This window comes from Mastigoproctus giganteus, chromosome 4 (genome assembly GCF_048544385.1).
Source record: "Mastigoproctus giganteus isolate SK-2022 chromosome 4, ASM4854438v1, whole genome shotgun sequence".
Lineage (NCBI taxonomy): Eukaryota > Metazoa > Arthropoda > Arachnida > Uropygi > Thelyphonidae > Mastigoproctus > Mastigoproctus giganteus.
This window is the reverse complement of record NC_143578.1, coordinates 130144470-130164382: the sequence shown is the minus strand read 5'-3', so window position 1 is coordinate 130164382 and position 19913 is coordinate 130144470. Positions and strand designations below refer to the sequence as shown.

Here is a 19913-nt window from a genome sequence, read left to right as displayed (position 1 = left end):
ATTACCCTGACTTCTAATCTCTCTTGGCACAAGCACATTACAAATACTGCTTCTTCTGCATCTGCATCTAAAAAACTTGGTTTTCTCTTTCGCTCTCGGCGTTAGTTTTCTTCCAAACAGCTGCTCACTCTGTATAAATCGCAAATCCGCCCTGCCATGGAATATTGTTCCCACATTTGGGGTGGTGCCCCCAAAACCTCTCTGAGGCTTCTTGATTCCATTCAGAAGAGGGCAGTTAGGTTAATTAATGATTCATCTCTAACAGAGTCTCTCCACTCGCTTTCTCATAGACGTACTGTTTCTGCTGCATGCCTCTTCTACGGATACTTCCATGGGCACTGTTCTTCTGAATTGGCTTCTATAATTCCCGCTCTCTCTTTCAAAACAGTCCGAACACGTGCCGCCACCAGCCAACATCCATTTACTGTCCAACTTCAAACCCACAGAACCAACTTTTCATCTTCCTCATTTATTCATTCAACTGCCGTTTTCTGGAACAACCTTCCTTCATACGTATTTCCTGAAAATTACAATCTACAGAAGTTCAAGTCCAATGTCAACAAATATCTTCTTTCGTCTTCTCAACCTCCAACCCAAGCAGGGCACTAAGTACTACAGGTTCTAACACCTCTCGTGTTTGGGGTTTTCATAAAAAAAAGAAAAAGATAGAAAGTAGGAGGGGTGATCATTTAATTGAAGGTCTGTTGCAAGATTTTTATATTTACAGCGCGAACTTTGCACAACTGCCGCTATCGGCGCTCTCCCTGATTGCTACTGAGCAGACTCTCTGTGCGCATGCCAGTACTTGTCGAGGTAGTGTTGCGTGAAAAGTGTTTATAGCCCAACGTCACTGAAGATTGTTTTGAACCAAGTATCATGACGGACATACAGACTGAGCAGCGATGTGTGATTCGTTATTGTGTCAGACGGGGCTTGAATGCATCGAAAACAGTTAAAAGAGATGGATGAAGCGTTTGGTAATGAATGTCTTGGTAGAACGGCCATATTTCGGTGTGACCGAACTTTCCGGTGTGAAGTGGTTTCTCCATGAAGACAATGCCAGGCCCTATACCGCTAGTATTGTGCAGGGAGTGATCACTGCCATGGTTCTCCCACATCAAAGGGGCGAACTTCTTCCTCGTATCCTCTGTGTTGCCACTAATCCAACCGTGAAGTCAGTGAGGACTCTTACAACTTTTGCACCTCCCTTTTAGATTAAGTCACGCATCTTTATGCTTAACTTTGCTGAAAATACTCTCTTATGAGGATATCATTCCTCCAATAAATCGGCTGAGAGAATCTAGAGGTAACTCTGATCCGCGTGCATGCTATGCTCGTGGATCAGAGATACACTATCATAACTGTAATGGCTACACTCGGGCTATGATTTCCACACCACAACACATAATCTCTGCCATCATAAACGAGAGGATATAATACAAATCCATCATTTTTCCGCTATTCTGCTATTAATAGTTTCTTTAGAATCCTCCAATGCCACTCTACCACAGATTTATTTACGATATTTACTATACACATAAAAATTTTATTATAACTGATTCGATGACCATTTTATTACACTCTTAACACAAAATATTAACTTGTTAAATTGTAAAGCGTTCTACAGCGCCTCTTTGAAGAGTTTTCATCTTGTTTAGATGTTGTAACGAAGAGAAGTTCCAGGATCTATTTACAGTTTGAATTATTTCATTTGGTTTAAGTTGATATGAAGGCGGACTGTAAGCAAAATCGATCCGAAAACACGAAATCGCGGCGAGTCCATCATTACTTTATCATTCATTAGATCGATATCCCCTTCTTCCGTTACTCGTAGAGCAAGACGACATTGAACCCGTACTCAAAGTACTTCGTATTTTCTGATATGCACTCAATTTGAGGGCTTTTTATTAATCTTCTCAGTCTTTGAATATGCATTTCTTCAATAAGCTGGAAATGTTCAGAAAATCTTCAACCATCTCAGCACCACTTTTCTTGCCCTCAGGCAGGAATTTTTTGGACGGATATAATTCAAAATCTTCTCTAAGTAGTAGAGAACTGACATTCCATTTGTGTTGACTGCATTTCTCAACGATGCTCTGAATGAATTGCTTTTGTTTTATAGATTCTGTTTGGAATTCGATACCGATGATATTTTGAAAGCATTCATTTTCCTTTAACTTCCAAAGCCATACATTCTTTTTCTTCATCCCAGCTGTTTTTGAAATCTTTTTATTACTCTTGTTCATCTTTATACAGCGATCCGCTATTGGCAATATTATCGTTTGCGACACAGGTTTACTAAATAACACAGACAATTGTAAAAGGACATCATAATTTAAACCTAAATCTTGAGAAAACGTCTGGCCTATCAGACATTTTGGAAAAGAAAGGAGAAAAATCAGGAAACATTCTTTACCTTTTGTCATTTACACTCTGTTTTCATGATGTTTTTAAAATGATAATAAAGCACTTCAACCATAATATCATCGCCCACGTGAAATTGCTAAAAAAGCCCAGTAGATCTACGAATTGTGCTATTTTTATATACTAAAATCCTACATGGTGAGAAGCATTCTGAAAAGCAAGAATGTTTGGCGGAATTACTGTATAAGTTATACAATTTTCCATGAGAGTTTTGAAGTGGTCAAGTATCAACACCATCATCATCAACAATGCTGCTCATTAGATAAAGCAAGAGAATCAAAAACTTTCCCCTCGAGGACTATAAGTCACATATTGCTATTCGGGTACCGACTTAACATCTACAAACGACGTTGCGTTTATAATTTATTCCGAACATAACTACTCGCCATGGATTATTTGAATTTCAAGGTTGAACAGCGACACAATCAAAAAAATAAACTGGTAGAATTTTTCTACGAAAAACGTTTTGGCGTGAGAAACTTTTTGTAGTAAACATCGGTGGGCTGATCCTCCAACTGCATTGGTCCATCATTCTCAATTGCGAACGCTTCTGGGAAAAGTTTCTTATATTGTACACAATGTCCTGGTATGTATATAGACTGGACTTGTATTGTTCAGATTATGATCAAGGCAACTCAAGACATAAGTCAGTGTGGGAATTCGAATCGGAACTGTTCCAAATGAACAGAAAGTGAAATATCCATTATCTTGACAAGGAGAATGCTGGTGGACAAGATTCCATAAGACCTACAAGTTTTAAATTATATCCAGTTTTATTAACAGTTTACTAGTAGTACCTTAACTCCCTTGGGGCTGGTCACAAAAGGAAATTAAAAACCAATGCATTAAGCTTGCATAATCTCCAATAAATCTGGGGTTTAAAACTGGATCACGGAACCTCTGCGAGAGTGTTGTGACTGGACAGTACATTAACAAAACTTTAACCTCATTTGCAAAGCAATACGCAAATTCTAACTATCAAAACTTTCTGAAATTAGAGATTAACCTGCAGTTTCAGTACGTATTTTCGCATATGGGCAATCACCTGCCTATTACGACAAAAATCTAAGCAAACTGCAAACTAATAATACCAATACGATTCTATTCCGATCTCTCGTCATATGTCTTGATGCAAGGAAGTGACCCAGAAAGAATCATTAAAATCCCATATGAATTTTTTTGTCCGGAGGAAGTTTAGAAACTTCGGAGCTTTATGAACCGACCGGAATACTAATTTCGGAACATCGATATCTCAAACACGCCTTGAACTGAGCATCTAGTGGACGGTTGACTTTAATGTGAACAAATGAGAGCCGGAACGAAAGGTCGCTGCTCACCACCTATACTGATCAGCTCATCTCGTTGATTAATGATGCGTGACGGAATCTTTCTAAGTCCAGAGCGAAACCAAGTCACAGAGCTCTAACCATCGATTCAAACTGCATCCATCTTCGCCCCACTTTCCCCTCTGCACAAGAAGGAGGTGAAATGTAAAACTACTTAGCCGTAAGCCAAATTGCTTTTAGAGAAATTAAATTATTGCAGAATGGATTTTGTAGAAAACGAAGTGGGGTCTGCTCAAGCGGTATAACTGGGTTAATTGACTGTTAATCGAAACAAGCGAGTTGATTACCACACATAGTCATCTGCTTCATTGACAGCACCATCATTTATACGGCACAGTAAATCAGCACGTGTCAATAAAAATAAAACTGCCAGCTTCCTCGCGCAGAAGGAGCTTTATTGACTCGAAAATTTTGTCTTTAACTAAGTTCGCTTTCTAAGATAGAAAGATGGTAATATCGGAGATATGTAGAAGAGAGGTGGGAGTTGTTTTGGTTGTTTTGTCCAGGCGTCTAAGTTCGTGAAGTGTCAGGCTTCCATTACTGTGAACTGCATACATTTTAAGATGATTTTTATGTTTTCAAGGAATGGAGAATTCAGGAAAAATCACACAACTCAGCCCGGTTTGAATAGATCTCAATAAATTCCTCGCGTCATCGATAGAATGCGAATTCGGATCTTTCCCACTCGATGGCAAGTCACTGAAGAAGGTAACAGAGAGATTGTACATTTTAGTTAAACTCAAATTTATGATAAACATCTCATATATTCAAGATATGGTAACAATCCTGGGCATGCAGTATATTAGAGAAATTTCTAATATTGTACCTCTATGTAATAGTCCAGCCTTTTTCGTATGAAATCTAACACAGAAATATTATGAATTCTATCCTGTCAACAACTGAAAACGCAAATTTTAAACTGAGTCCCGTTTTAAAAGCCACTCTATTCAAGAATATTCTTCAACAGATTGCTCTCAGGAAATGTTCATCGTTAGTAGCCCCTAGAAAGGAATTTATTTTATGGTGCAGTAGAAGGCCTACAATAGCCGATAGATGAATGCGAATGTGCAGCAGTTTGTAAGTTTTATTTGAACATGGTTCTAGCCAATCTGACCGCTAAATATGGTGAATGATAATATTCTTGTCAAAAAAAACTAGGCGTGAACTCCTCTAATCTACACGGTTGTGTCGAAGTATAAACAGACCATATAAAATCTGAAATGGGCACAGCTTTTAATCTTTTAGCCTTCTATGTACATGTACATTCAATGAATCTTTTAGCCTTCTATGTACAAAACACAAAACTATTTCGTGTCCTTCACAATTAAACCATTTAAGATCCATTATAAAGCCTGTTATTCGCGTTAAATGAAATGAATGATCGAAATCAATTATCATTTCGAATTTGCCACAGTGTTTCCATTTCAATTTTGAAAATGAAACCGGGCAGCGTATTATTTAACCACCATTCTTTAATTTTCAGATTAAATTCTTTGCCAATGCCATCTACAATTCTCAAAAAGCAAGTGAAGCATTCTAGTCAAAATCAACAACCAAAGTACGAAATAAGACATATAACATAGGTTAGGCAAGCAAATAGAGTGGCGCCCTCTATTTCAACTCATTATTTTGGTCTCTTCTAGAGTTTGTTTATTGCTTTCTAGGTTCTTACTGAAACGACATAGCTGCAAAAATAGCAGCGGGAACACTCTCTCTGATTTTAATCCTACATAATCTCCATCCTCTGTTTCTGGTTCCGGAAGTGAAGAGCAAATCTTGGAGTAATTATTAGCATATGCTTCTTTCGTAAACTTCCTCTCCACTGCAGAATCTCCTTCATTTTAACAACGGATTATTCGCAGCATTCATTTTAACAAAATAAAAATGGCGTAATAAAGACAGTGGGTGTGCAATGTCTGACGATTTTTCCTTTCGAAAGTTTATCTCCGGAAAGTTCCTCCTTAGTGATGGGTACACAAACAAAAGCCACGGCACGAACACAGGATTAGGAATTAAATACTAGGCTTATTAAGAAATGGAAGTAATAAAACGGTAATAAACTGAACGAAGCAAACATAACCATAATGCGGTTTAATCTTTTGAATAGTTGATGAAATAAGGACGCTTTGAAGAGATGTGGAAAATAAACGAAAAGGTAAAATTAGAAAAATTTCTTATACTCGTACATTTACTGAAATTATAGATACATTTCTAATTTTCTTATGAATCGGTAATCTTATGAAATCAGTAATTAAATACATAATAAACTCCACCTTTAATCTTCATGATATATTTCACAGAAATCATTAAATGGGAATAATTTTAAGGAGAATAAAAATGTGAAATCTAACTGTATTCCGTCAAGCTATTCTCTGACTAGAAGAATTTGAAAATATCGCGCACACTTTATATATATTTCGTCCATTCTGTTTAAAATAAATTTAAAATGCCTTTCGGTATACTTTTATATATTTAAAGGTGTTTTAAATTTATTTTTGTTGCTTCAATTACGTCCGTTATTATTTATAAAATCCATTTTGACTCCATCAGGTCCTCGACGGTACCAAAGTGGATATAAGCACCGTCCTCCCACTACCGGTTGGAAAAAGGCTTGAGTTCGAATCCCGTTAATATTGCAAGTAATTTTTATATGATTTTTTACAATATGGCTGAATTATTCGGCCTCGGACGTTGGTCGCTTGTTTTTTCATCTCCCGAAACTTAGGTTTTTCATCCAGCAAAGCGAAAACGACCATAAAATAGACGTAGCTTCCTTAGTACTGCTATAGCGTAAGTGTACTTTGTCCAACTTTTACTCTATCAAATGGCAGGCATTTACATCTTAAAAACCATAGAGATACTTCAAACTAGAAAGCATAGTATAAATTCATTTCATAATTTTAATATGATGGACCTGTATGCTAATATATATGGTCTGATTCGTTTCACTCTTTCCAAAGGCTTTTCATACTATTCTCTCTCTCGAATACATGATAAACTGGATGAAAAAGCCACATGTTGCAACGAAATAACAGTCGATATATAGATAGAGCCCGCAGCTGGCTCTTACTCTCATGCGACCATGTGAAGTCGAGGGAACTTAACTTCAGGAAGCCTACATGCTTCCGATAATTAAAGTGAACTGCGTGAATTAAGAGAATTTTTAACGAATTCAGCTGCCGGGGTTTCACTCATTTTTAACTTCTAAAGAGGTGTCTGTTTATTAATTACACGCATTTGTTCCGATCTTTGAGATTGACCCACGTTTAAGTCAATAACACACTAACTTTTGTTGGTCATGGATTTCCCGCATTTCCCCTAACTTTGATGTAATGTTTGTATTTCTGAATCATAGCTGTAGGTCAGATTGTGATATGGTAAAAATAGAGTGGATGTTCTAAGGGGGCATCTTTCCGAAATTACCCGTTACTTATTTTATTTTGAACGTAATTAATTGTACTATATATCTAGAGACAAATATATATCCATTTGTCTATAGGTTTGGTTAATATAACTTAGTTCTTCCTTTAGACCACTTTTAATGTTTTAATTGTGGTGTTCGGAGTTTTTAACTAGTGTATTTAAAATAGATTTGTTTAATGCTGTATGTAATTATAATGAAAATCAAAGGAAAATAAAGTCTGTTTGCGCGGGTTTATGACATCTCTACAATAAATTTTTACAAGTTTGTGTCATACAAACTCTGTTATAACAGTTCTGTAGTTTTGAGTTAATAAGGCTCTAAGGAGGCTGACAGATACTTTATGCGATGGCAGATGATTTATTCCTGCTTGCGACATATAAGGATGAAATCCCTTTCACAGATTCCATCTGCATACAATAGCCGAAGCATATTTTAAGGATGAAAAACGCAACACCTAAAACGGTTCGCGCGTATATAAATAGTGCATTAGCAGTGTTTATACGAGTTGTTAATAAATTTCACGCATTTTGGAATCAGGTTAATAGCTTTCACATACTTACACGCATCGAGAGAAATTATTCGTTACTGGTTGTCAGAGGATGTACGTTTCCTGTGACAGTGTCAATAGTAGCTGGTAAGAGTACCTATACGCTGTGCTTAATGCTCACTGCCATTAGACGAAAATGTTCATCTATCTACCATTCCCAACCTGATTGCCTTGGCTGACAGCACTGTCCAGACATCGACAGCGATGACTTTACCTGGTGTCTTCGAATGACAACACGTGCGCCGTTGCCAGGGTAACGTCCTGATCCTTCGCAGAACGTAGTTAGTTTCCTTGTGGATTGGCCGTAAGCCCTCCACAAGAGTGCTAAAACCAACACAGCTGACTCCAGACCGTTAGTATAGTTTTACGCACGCAGCCCACGAGCGTTTCTCACGCGCGCCTTCCCTTGCCATACCGAAATAAATCGGTAAAGTCTAATCCGCCCAAGTTCAGGCGGGCACGGAATGAAATAGCGGGTGGCGCATAATTCTTTGTTGACGTGCACGAACAAAAGAATTCATGCCAACTGGCAAGGTGATTTATGGTGGATGACGATCATCGCTCACAGGGGGTGCAGCTGATCATCAGGAAAATAGCTTGTCATCAAACATGGTCGAAACAAAAAGTTGGACAGGAAAGGAAAACGTGACCTATTACTCCTATCAAATGTCCGTAAATGGGCGTAGCGGAGAGATTTTTTCCTCCTCCCTTCTAATCAGACATTCCTTCTTCGGCAGAACTTAGAAGGCATGTCACCTCTCCCGGATGTTTGCTACCATGGTGACCGATGAAAAGTTCCTTCCAATATTCTTAAGGACAAATATGAAAAAAAGACCATTAACGTACCACGAAGCAATGCAAACTGGAAGTAACTAACTAAAACTCATGAAATATTCATTAATACACATAGAATAAGACACTATAGTCTTACACAATTTAGCTTCACCTTATGATGACATGAACTCTATTGGATTGAAAGAAAGAATATGGAATCTCGACAGAAATTTCAAAATCTCATTTGAAAGAATAAGCACTATTAGTACTGATGCCGAACTCAGTTATTTGAAAAATGATTGGAGAAGCAGTTAAGCGTCTATTCTTGGAACTAATTTTTATATTCTGGGTTTGAAGAAAATTATTCAGCCAAAACCAGCGTAATGGAAAGGCAGCAATGGTACTTTTGTCTTCCGCACGTGGACATTTCGAAAGTATAATCCAGATATTCGGGTCTTAATGAGAATTTATCTTCACCGATTACTGTCGAAAAGACCACACAGAATTTTTATATGCAGGCTGATGAATTCGATCTATTCAGGTTGATGAATTCGATCTGGCAATGTTTATCAATACAATCAATACATATTTAACGATATTTTTGATTGTTTCTAGTTTTTAATACTGTACTCAGCAACACTAATCGATTCGAGGAGTTTAAAGTATCATCTTGGTGTTTGAAAGCGGTCTTCACATCGCTGTACAAAATCCACAATGTGAAAGATCATACTGATCATTGCATTAATGCGCAACTTATTAGATTTTATTCTCACCTTTAAATGAATTTTTCCCCCTAATTTTGGCAGAAAGTAATAAACAGCAAATTCCAATAATTTTCCTCCTTTTAAACCTGAAAAATTTTCCAACCTCAGTTTGCTTTGGAAGATTATCATATTTTTATTTGAACTGTAATTTTTCTGGGAATAAATTTAATTTGGAAAAACAATAACTTATCCAACAAATCGCCACGATTTGTTTCATAAATTAATTATTTTTTCCTTTGGAACGAAGGCCGATTTAGTAATTTTGGAACGAAGGTCGATTTAGTACTTTTGAAACTGAAAATTAATTATTTAATATGGCCTGAAAGTAATTACAGGGCATCTTGATTTCTTTAATGATTTGTTGAAATTGAAATCACTTACCACCGTGTGGTAAGTGATTTCAATTTCAACTAGTTCCATTCTTCCAGGAGATTGAAATCAAGGAATACTTTCTATCTGAAACCTAGATAATCCTCACCCAGTCTTAGTTGAGGGATTATAAAACTTTTCATACAGAAACTCAGTTGGTTTCATTCGAGGATCACCAGAAAACGCTTGCAATTTACAAACTACAAACAAGGGATTAAAAGACCAAATTATAGAATGGCCTAGTACTAGCAGCGGTTCTTTACTAATATTTTCTTAATCATCAGTTCTGCCTTTAATCAACGACTAACTGATCATAAGGGGCACTGGGCAAGCTTTCCATGTGATAGCCTTCCTGGTGACAAAGTGGCCAGAAACAACTAAACAACACACGTACATTATACAAACATAACATTACACATTTCTGACTGCTTTACAGAGTTCTGTGTCATCGATATATCAAGACGGCGATGAACTAAGGTTTCACAGCCGCTGTATATAAGATACTATGCCCTTGTGGACAGCGCAACTGATAGGATCGCGGTCCTCCACACGCCAGTTCGGGCTCCCTAGGTACGGGATCGTAGCATCCACTAGTCTTGCACTTAACCAGTGGACTTTGGCTGGTTTTTTTTTTTTTTTTTTTGAATGATCCCAAACTCGTTTTGGGCGTTCAGTACGAGCTAGTCGAGGTCCACCACATTACATGCGTAGTTGAGGTCCACCTCCCCGTGGTGGAGACGGACATTGGGCAGGCTTTCCAGGTGATCGCCTGCCTGGTGACAAAGAGGCCAGAAACAACTAAACAACACAAAAAAAACACACACTGCACAAAAATAACATTACACACATTTCTGGCCTGTTACAGCGATCTGTAACTATCACAGTGTACAAAGGCGGAGTTGAACTCACGATCAGGTGCCGTCCCACATAAGATACTATACATGTCTACCAGGTGGAAAAGACCTGAGTTCGACTCCCATCGATGACGGGAGGAATTTTTATGGGCCTTTTTCACAACGTGGCTGTGTCAGTCGGTGTCAGGCGATGGTAGCATGGTTTTTCTCCCGGGTTTTTTGTCCAGCAAACAGAAAATCGACCTCAGAACACATACAATTTACAAACAATACGCACGGAGTGATATGGCCTTAGTCGCTGATGCTCCAATAAACCTTACTACAACAACATAAGAAAGATGTCTGCATGCCGAACTCACTGGCCTATAGTTGCTTAACTCCTCTTTAGAGCCACCTCTGTAGATTGAGAAGACAATGGTACTTCTCCAGTCCAAGGGGATCTTTCTGGACCTTAATGGCGCATCCATTAACATTCTCTCACTTGCATGCAAACTGGCTTACAATAAACACGATTATAGGCATGATTCAGTCGCGAAATGTTTGATTTGTGCATGCAAATGGATTGTATCATGTGAATTGTTTGAATGTATTCTTTCATTTTAATTCTAAAAGAATGTTTTATTTTTAAGTTACATTTAGTCCTTTGCTTAACGCTGCTGGTTTCTACAGCTAAACCCAGCTTTGTCTATAAGAATAAAAGAAAAGAAACCGCTATGTTTGGTGTATTTTAGTTTTCCGAGTTACAACAATTCTTCAAAAACCGAAATGTCTATGAATAATTAATTTCCGAATGTCAAAAATAATTAAACATGATGAAATTTCGGATCACGCAGACATTAAAAATAACCACAAACTACGGCTCCATATAAGAATGAAAATTCTGATAGGAAGTTTGGAAATAATCGGAAAAATCTTTAATTTTATACGAAGTGTGTACGGTAAAGAAATAATTGAATTTCTTTTTGATGGAAAATGACTTCCATAAAACATGAAGAAACAGAACATTTCTTCCACTTAGCCTGCGGCTGAAATATTCAAATTGAATCAACCTGATTCAATTACGGAAACAGTACGGACAGGGAGGAAGAAAAACAAAGAATGGAGAGAGAAAGAGAGAGTAAAAGAGACAGAGAGAGGATTGGCTGCTGGTTGTTTTAGACGTAGTGAGGAGGCAGTAAAACCACGAGGTGTCGATATATGATGTGAGTAAATTATGCGTATTCCATTATCAGTTTGCCTGTTTTCGGGATGAAAATTTAGAGCTTCTGGGACAAAAACCATGTAATTGTCGCTCGAAATGGAGTAGTAGAAAGAGAGAGTAAAAGAGACAGAGAGAGGATTGGCTGCTGGTTGTTTTAGACGTAGTGAGGAGGCAGTAAAACCACGAGGTGTCGATATATGATGTGAGTAAATTATGCGTATTCCATTATCAGTTTGCCTGTTTTCGGGATGAAAATTTAGAGCTTCTGGGACAAAAACCATGTAATTGTCGCTCGACATGGAGTAACTCGGCCACAGTGTGAAAAAGAATCCCTAAAAAATAATCTTTTCTGAAATCTTTTTGAATCTGAAATTCAAAAGGTTGACGAAGCTGATATTCGGGACAGATTTTATCAGCTATGCTGACGATCTGATGTTGCTTGTCGTAACCACGAGACCGACAGCCCAAATACCGCATCTTCGTTCATCGTCAAGCGCCTACACACCTAAAAATAAATCCAAGGAACTCTGCATTAATGATATTCTCTCAAATCACATTCGACCCAGTTGAACCTGGAAATCCATTGATATCCCGCCCTACCAGTCACCAAGCACACAGATCGTGGGGGCATTTATGACTCAAAATCCCAGCTTTAACCATCATGTAGCAGACATTCACAACAAGGTCTATAGACCCAAGTGGCTTTCCAAGCAACACCTTCAACGTGTCACCGAGTGTGAGATCACTCTATATAAGTAATGACACTCCACATGTAATGACAGGCTGAACAAACCAGTAATTGTGTTTACCAATTTGTTCAGCCAGTGAATAATTTATTTTCCTTTACTCCAAAGTAAAGTAAAATAATCTTTATTTTATTTATTTTTGTAATGTACAGTATGTAATATTTTATACATCTGCGTTTATTTTTATGTATAAGAAAACGTTGGAATCTTCAAACTACCCAGGAGTCGCTTATAATTTAAAAATGAAAAATGTAATGAGTAGTATTAGCATAAAAACTAGGGGGCGCTAATTATTATTCATCATAATTAATCAACAAAGCTTACTCAGTCTCATTTTTTGTCTACACGTGGACCGTCTGGATACAGTAAGTGTGTAATAGTATTTCAACGTTGTTTATAATAACACAGTTTACTTCACTCCAATGCACCGTTTACAAAGTATCGAAGCCAGTGCCATTCAGTTCAGATGCAAAATTTAAAATAGAAAAAGTTACCAAATTTAAAATAAAAGAATTTATTAAAAGCTTTTGCTGAACTTGCAATAAACTGTCAGGTTAATCGAAATAATTTCTGCTTCCATATTGTGTTGTGGCTTCTTGATAAAATAATACGCACTTTGGTTTATGATTATTTATTTATTTTTTCTGTGCTATTAGTTGTAATTCATTTAACCTCATATTATTACATTAATTTTTACTTAACTCACTTAGCATTATTAAAAAAGCCATTATTATTTAAAAATTGTTTATTTAATCTACTATTCATTAAAAGTGTATTTTATTTTACTACTCCTTCTCGGCTATAGCTGCTTAGCGCTGGTCGGAGTGCAGGTCCTATATATTCTACGTATTGGCCATAATTTCATAACCGTTCCATGTGTAAGCCATACTTCTGTTTTCCCAATAATAAAAAAAAAAAAAAAATGCAGAAAGCCTGCTCCTAGGCATTTGCCCACATTACCCCACTCTTCTTTGCATTGAGAGAGGTGCACTGGCGTCTCACTATACTGAAACCGTAAATATTTACCCTCCTGAACACCACAGATTCTAAAAATTCTAAAAAAAATTCTTATATTACTACAACAGCCAAAGCAGTAGTTTATATATATATATGCTAGACTTCTCGCACACCTTTACGATGTTCAAATATGCTGGAGGAGGCCACCCAGCTATGATCCAACTTAAGCATGGGTTGGGGCGTTACACCCACGCCCCGTCGAGGGATGGAGCACTTGTGGGAGACCACAGGTGGGGCCTTACCCTAAACACTATGGCTCGTCGAGGGGAATCTCAAGCCTCCATAGTACCAAGAAATGCTAGGTGGTAGATCGTTTTTATTGGCTGATGCCATACTATTGTCTTTTCACCTGAAAGCATGAAGCAGCCACAACTATTTCCAACCGCCATCAAGTTTTACCTTCTTTTCTTTTCTTTTCTTTTCTTTTTAACTCTTCTGCCCTGCAATATAAATGATATCCCTGGAGGATATAGAGGACATCATGGTGAGAAACAAAATTGTTTCTATTTCGAGGGTACAACAGTAAACCGAATTTCAAGACTGGATATGAGATGAAAAGTTTCTGGTTTAGTCTTATATATAACACCGTCTATTTTCGTTTAAATTAAAAATAATTGTAGTTTAAGTTCTTAAAATATCATCATTTAGAATTATGTCACTTAACCTTTATCATAGCGAACCATGGAAAGTCATCGGAAAAAATTAAAAATAAAATAAAATTAAATACTTCAATATTTACTTCACAAACAGCTATACGTGATTTCAGATTTGACTCGAAATAAGTATTTTGATTTTCTTCAAAACCCATTGATACTATCTAACTGAATCTCAACAGAGGTGTCTCAAAATGCCAATCATATCTTGTTTTAATTATTCACTCCACGATTCGTCCCTTTCAGCGGTTGCTGTATTTTATGTTTGCCCTGATTTCCAGAGTAAACATAAACATTTTGACTTTATTTCCAATTTCATTTCCTGAAAAAGCCCAAATATAAAATTTCATGAAAATCCGTCCACTGGGAGTAGAGTTGTTAAACTTAACTTCTAACTGAAGAGCCTCCAATCTTTCCTCGCTAATAATCTATCCAAGTATATGTTAGTCGCCAGAAAACAACGATAAATTAGAGTCGATCTCTCCATGGTACTCCCATTGGCAGCATAAACAAACTCAGCGTCAATGTTTGGCATAACATCATAATAATGTCAAATTGAACGGAAGCACAAATTCCATTCCTCATTTCCACAACAAAAACATTCCATTCACTCTCGACCTTAATATTTCGAACCACTGTTTATGATGGCATTTCTCCCGTGTCTGTTAAAGACTGTGATCCAGAGTTAGCTGCTGTTTTGTCTGATTCTCTACACTCCTATTTCATTGATGCATGTTTCCTAGTGCATTAACATTTGCAGATATCCATCTAGTTCTTCTGAAGGGAGAAAAATCACTGCCTCAATTACACGTTCCTTTATTTTAACTGTTTATAAATCAATCACAGAAATTAATTAAAAGCCAAATTCTCCAGATTATTTTCACAATTTGCAGTATCAGTTTTAATTTGCATGATAAATCAGCAAAGCTTCCTTTGAAATGCCGTTTCACCGCACAGAGATTTACATTCTATAAAGATCTGCACAATGAACTCTCTCTGTTCATGTGTGAACTGGAAAGCCATTTCTTTAATTTACCTGCAACAGACAAAATTTATAAGGTGCTGAATCGATTGGTGTGCCAAATAACACTAATTATAGCGTAAACTTTCTAAATGTGATACATTTTTGTGCGCAACCCTGTATTTCACATGCAAATTATAACTTCCCAGCATCCAAAAAATAAAAAATTTCTCTAGTGTCAAGTGCTATTTCATTTCCGTACAAATATTAATCTTACACGAGCTTCAAATCCGTTCTACAACAGATCCCTTTTATCGCGGCTAGTATGGCTCTCTTAAAACTCCTCAACTCTGTTCAAAAGAAAGAGATTAGGTTAATCAATAAACTCTCCCACCCCACAGGCCATTTCTACAGCTATTCTCGAGGGGACGAGCTGGCCATCCGAACTGGCGTCTACATTTCCACCACTTTCTTTTAAACTTCTTAGAACACGTGCGGCAACTAGCCAACATCCATTAAAGATCCAGCTTTTAACTCTTCGGATTAACTTTCCTTCTTTTTATTGATTCTCCCATTCTGTCCAATCGCTGGAACACCCTTCGTTCGTATTCTATTTCCTGAAAATTATAGTCGCCAGATACGGTATTCAAGTCCAACTTTATAAAAAGTTTCCTCGTATTTCCAGCGCTCAACTGATCGACGTATTAGTTTCGACAACCCTTCATGTTTGGAATCATCATTGCAAGAAAGAAAGAAATTTAAAATTACACTCGCATCCTCTTCTTAGAGTAATTTTCTTAATAGCGAACGTAGCGATCAAACTTATCCGACGGAGTTGATAAAGAGAAAGAAAGAAAACAAATAAAAAGAATGGCTGTATCGCCGGTACAAGGACATCCTCAAAAAGACGGAAAAGAGTTTCTAAAACTGTGTTCCCATCTATGAAGTTGCACAGATTGCTCATGTAACAAACACGAGGCCAAGTGATATGGTGCAGTGGGGAACGAAGAAGCCTAAACGGCTGTCCAAAGAACTACATATGTCAATGGTAAATCCTGAACACACTCTCAAGCGGGTCTACCGCATGAAATCGATACGTTAGACAGTGATCGGTCACTTCTACTAATGGTGTGTCAAGAGAGAGAGAGAGAGAGACAGGAAGTTAGAAAAGTATATCGTCATTGGGGCACCCTAATCTGTTCCCCCTCATTTGTGTGGTTGTGGTACCAACAAGAGCTTGTTATTTTGAAAGGAATTGACTTCTGGAAAGTCGGTAAACTAGTTAAATTAATCTTTACAAACTACAGGAGGGCAGGTAATTGCACCTGCTACGGTTTGAAAATTGGGCAATGTCGTTTTGTACTACCATCTTGATAACCAAACATAAAAAAAGGATGCGTTCAAAAGACGTAATTCCACGTCTCTTTTTGGTGTATTTTATATCTACCAATAGTAGTGAAAAATGAATTGCCAAGGCAATTCATTTTCAAACACAAAATATTTCATTTCTAATGCGTCTGGCAATATAAAATCTCCTAATGATGGAAGCCAACAAAGTATTCTTCTGTTGGCTAAAATGGCTCCGTTTACGTTCCAGCTCTCCTGACTCATGACAACTTTTGCGTCCTCTTTCTATTAGAAATGATGCATTAGATACAAATAAAAAGCGAGCACAGACGCTCAGCAGATAGAGGTGTACCCGACTACACCTTTCTACTTTAGAATACAGAAGCAGCTTCTGTATGGGAGCACGTATATCAAGCAACCTTTTATTCCCAAAACCGACTTCCGACAGAACTTTCATTACGCCAGTTTCAATACGTTTCTTTCAGGCTTGATTAGTTTCCCTTCAGAGAATCCGATAGAGAGAAATGTTTACATCAACACGAGGAAACCTTAAATTAACTTCAGCTTTCTCTTTCTTTCTTTTCTCCGCATTTCTTTTCGTGTGGTATGTTTCTGAGTCTGTCAATTTTTTTTTTTTCGTTACGGCTTTTGTATTATTTCTTTTAATTTCAATGTTTAATATTCCTTTAGATTTAATACGCTTTAATTCTTTTTTCTCTCATTCTCATCCCCTTTCTCTTTCTTCCTTTTCTGTATTCTTCTCAGTCATATTAGGGCCTATCTTCCTTCATAATTTGCATGTCATCTGCATTATAATTGCATTGCTCTGCGCAACCTTTTCTTTGATTTTTTTTGTTTAATCTCTCGAGCCTGTTAAATCGGAAAACTCCCACTTCATTTTACTGCTTTTTTTACCATTTATTTGTAGTGTTGCTCGTGTTTCAAGCGGCTTTCAAAACCATATTATTTTATTGTACTTTCGTTATATTTTTATTACCACGCGCATATGGTTTTTTAGATTTGTTTCCTTTAAAAAAATTCTAATGGATTTTTCTTGGTTGTTTTGAATACAGCAGACTTCATATTTCTAGTTTCCATTTCAGTAAAAATACATTATTGTAAATATAAGTGATCTGAAAAAGCTAATTCCTCAGAAATAAAGCTGCACTCCTTATACAGCGGTTTAAGAACCATCGACTCCTTGGGTCCTCTTTGATAGTATAGGGGGTCGCCACGTAGCTTTCAGCTGGAGAAAGATATCTGGATTCAAATCCAAAACCCAAGGAGGAATTCTTAAAGGCCTCTTCAATGGAGGCTCTAGTTGAACGATCACAGGTGGAGGGAGTTGGACTTCAGCACTTAAACCACGCGAATTGTCCCGTAACCAGAAACATATAGACTTATACAGAATAACACACAATAGGCACATGAAGCAGAACACGGTAAATAGGAGCTAAAGTACTATGATTCAAAGACCTCGGGTAGGTCTTTGAATTCGGCCTCCTTTGTTTTAGGAACAAAGTCTATATTGTTCCGTGTATATTGTCTGTAAATTGTGTGTGTGTTCTGACGTCGATTTTCTGTTTTCTGGAGGAAAAACCATGCTACCCTCACCTGAGATCGACTAACTCAGCCACATTGTGTAAAAGGCCCATAAAATTCCTCACGTCATCGACGGGACTTAAACTTAGGTCTTTTCTACTTGGTGTGGGGAGGACGGTGATTCAACCAACTGTGCTACCCACGAGGGTGAGACCTCGTCGTTAGTGCAAGGAGTTACAATTGCCGTTCTTCTCACTGCGTGAAAAGACTTGAATTTGAGACTCATCTAGAGGAGAGAAACTTTTTTGGGCCCAGTCTCACTTCGTGGCCTATTTATTCGGTCCCGATTAAGACTTTCATGGTTTTCTTCCCAGGAAAATTCGGGTTTTTCATCCAGCGAACAACAACAATAACTGTGACCAAAGTCAGAGTTATTATTGCTCCAAAATTCCCAACAACCTTAACTCCTTGCTCCATCCTTGACTTAAGCAGTACGCCGACAAGATTTAAAAATAACACAAAATAAATTTAAATTATTATAACATTAAATGAGCACAGTATTAGTCTACCGTTAGGTAAATTTTAATAAACCTTTAATCTTTTATAAATTATTTAATTACATGTTTAATAACCTGTTTAAATCCATTTGCAATATTGTCTTCCTTCTTTGGAAATAAATTGATATTACTAATAACCTTAGTAGTCAATGTTTTACCAAGACTTTACTAACACTCTTGAACAAGTGCTTCAAACAGCATATAAAAAATAAAGTTATATTTACCTCATTACAAAAGGCAGGTCTTTCATATCCTTGTACAGAGAACACAGCAAGGCATATCACCTGTAAGAAAACTAATAAAGTTTAAGATCTTTGATTGGTAAGCATCATTTATTTATTAGCAAAAAATAATACAATTCTTCCGTTAATTAATTGTAATAGTTCGGCATCTACGGGTCATTTATTAACATTGGCATAAAGTGCTTGAATAAATTTGGGAACAGATGCCCCACTAACAACAGATAATCCATTGTTCAGCTTGTGCCGAAGTTTGGGCGTCAGCAGCTCCAACAACTCTGAAACACCTTTTGAGACAGCGAGCAAAGGGGTGGCTATAATTCTAGCATAACATACACTGACACATGTACATTTATACATTACAACATCGAGCCAGAATGCTGCTACAAAAAAAAAAATATATATATATCACAAAAAAAACTTTTGAACTGTTATACCCGGTAGCACTAAAACAACAAAGATATAAACCCACTGACTTCGGATGCCATAAAAAGTCTAATAGCTGTATTTATTTATATTTTATTACTATTACTTTGAACTTTAATAATGTTTATATGTTCCTATGTCAGACTTCGGTTTCCCTTTGTACCTTCAACACGAAACGATTTTCTGACCAATTCTATACGCTCAACTGTCAAGTTTCTGAGCATACATTTCTGCAACAGAAGTGTATGATTAACCAATACCAGACGAAAAGAAAGAAAGATTCACCCTTGGTTTCATTCATTTGTAAGTAGTCGAAGGAGAGGGGATGGATTCTTTGGTCACGATGTTAACGGCACCTGAAGGAACTTGTGGGGCACCATGAGCACATTTTGTCTGCTAAGTAATCAGACTGCTTTTTGAAGATTATTGCTTTTTTATTATTTTAGAAACTACCTTTCTTGCGCTTCATTTTCAATTCACCTCATGATATCAGTCCCTAACTAGCACATGATATTAGAATAAAACTGAATGTTACCCATATCAATATAGCTCACAGCAAACTAGTCGATACACGCATCTCTTTTTCTTTCTCTCTCTTTCTCTCCCTGTAACATCGAGCTGTAACCGCTTCGATCAACGTGGAGAAGCGCTTCAGTTTAAAATTTATTTTTGAAAAGTCGTCAACTTCTGAATTAGTCTGACGAGTTTGTAAGTGGCGGATA

At 37.1% G+C, this 19913-nt stretch overlaps 1 protein-coding gene across 1 annotated transcript in view; it reads right to left on the bottom strand.

Moving 5' to 3' along the window:
- Positions 1-19913, bottom strand: part of LOC150087062 (metalloprotease TIKI2-like) — a 354951-nt gene that overhangs the window by 266732 nt on the left and 68306 nt on the right. The window contains exon 2 of the mRNA XM_090371789.1: positions 18751-18810. Coding sequence (XP_090227915.1) covers positions 18751-18810 — 60 coding nt within the window. The remainder of the gene's footprint in view (positions 1-18750; positions 18811-19913) is intronic.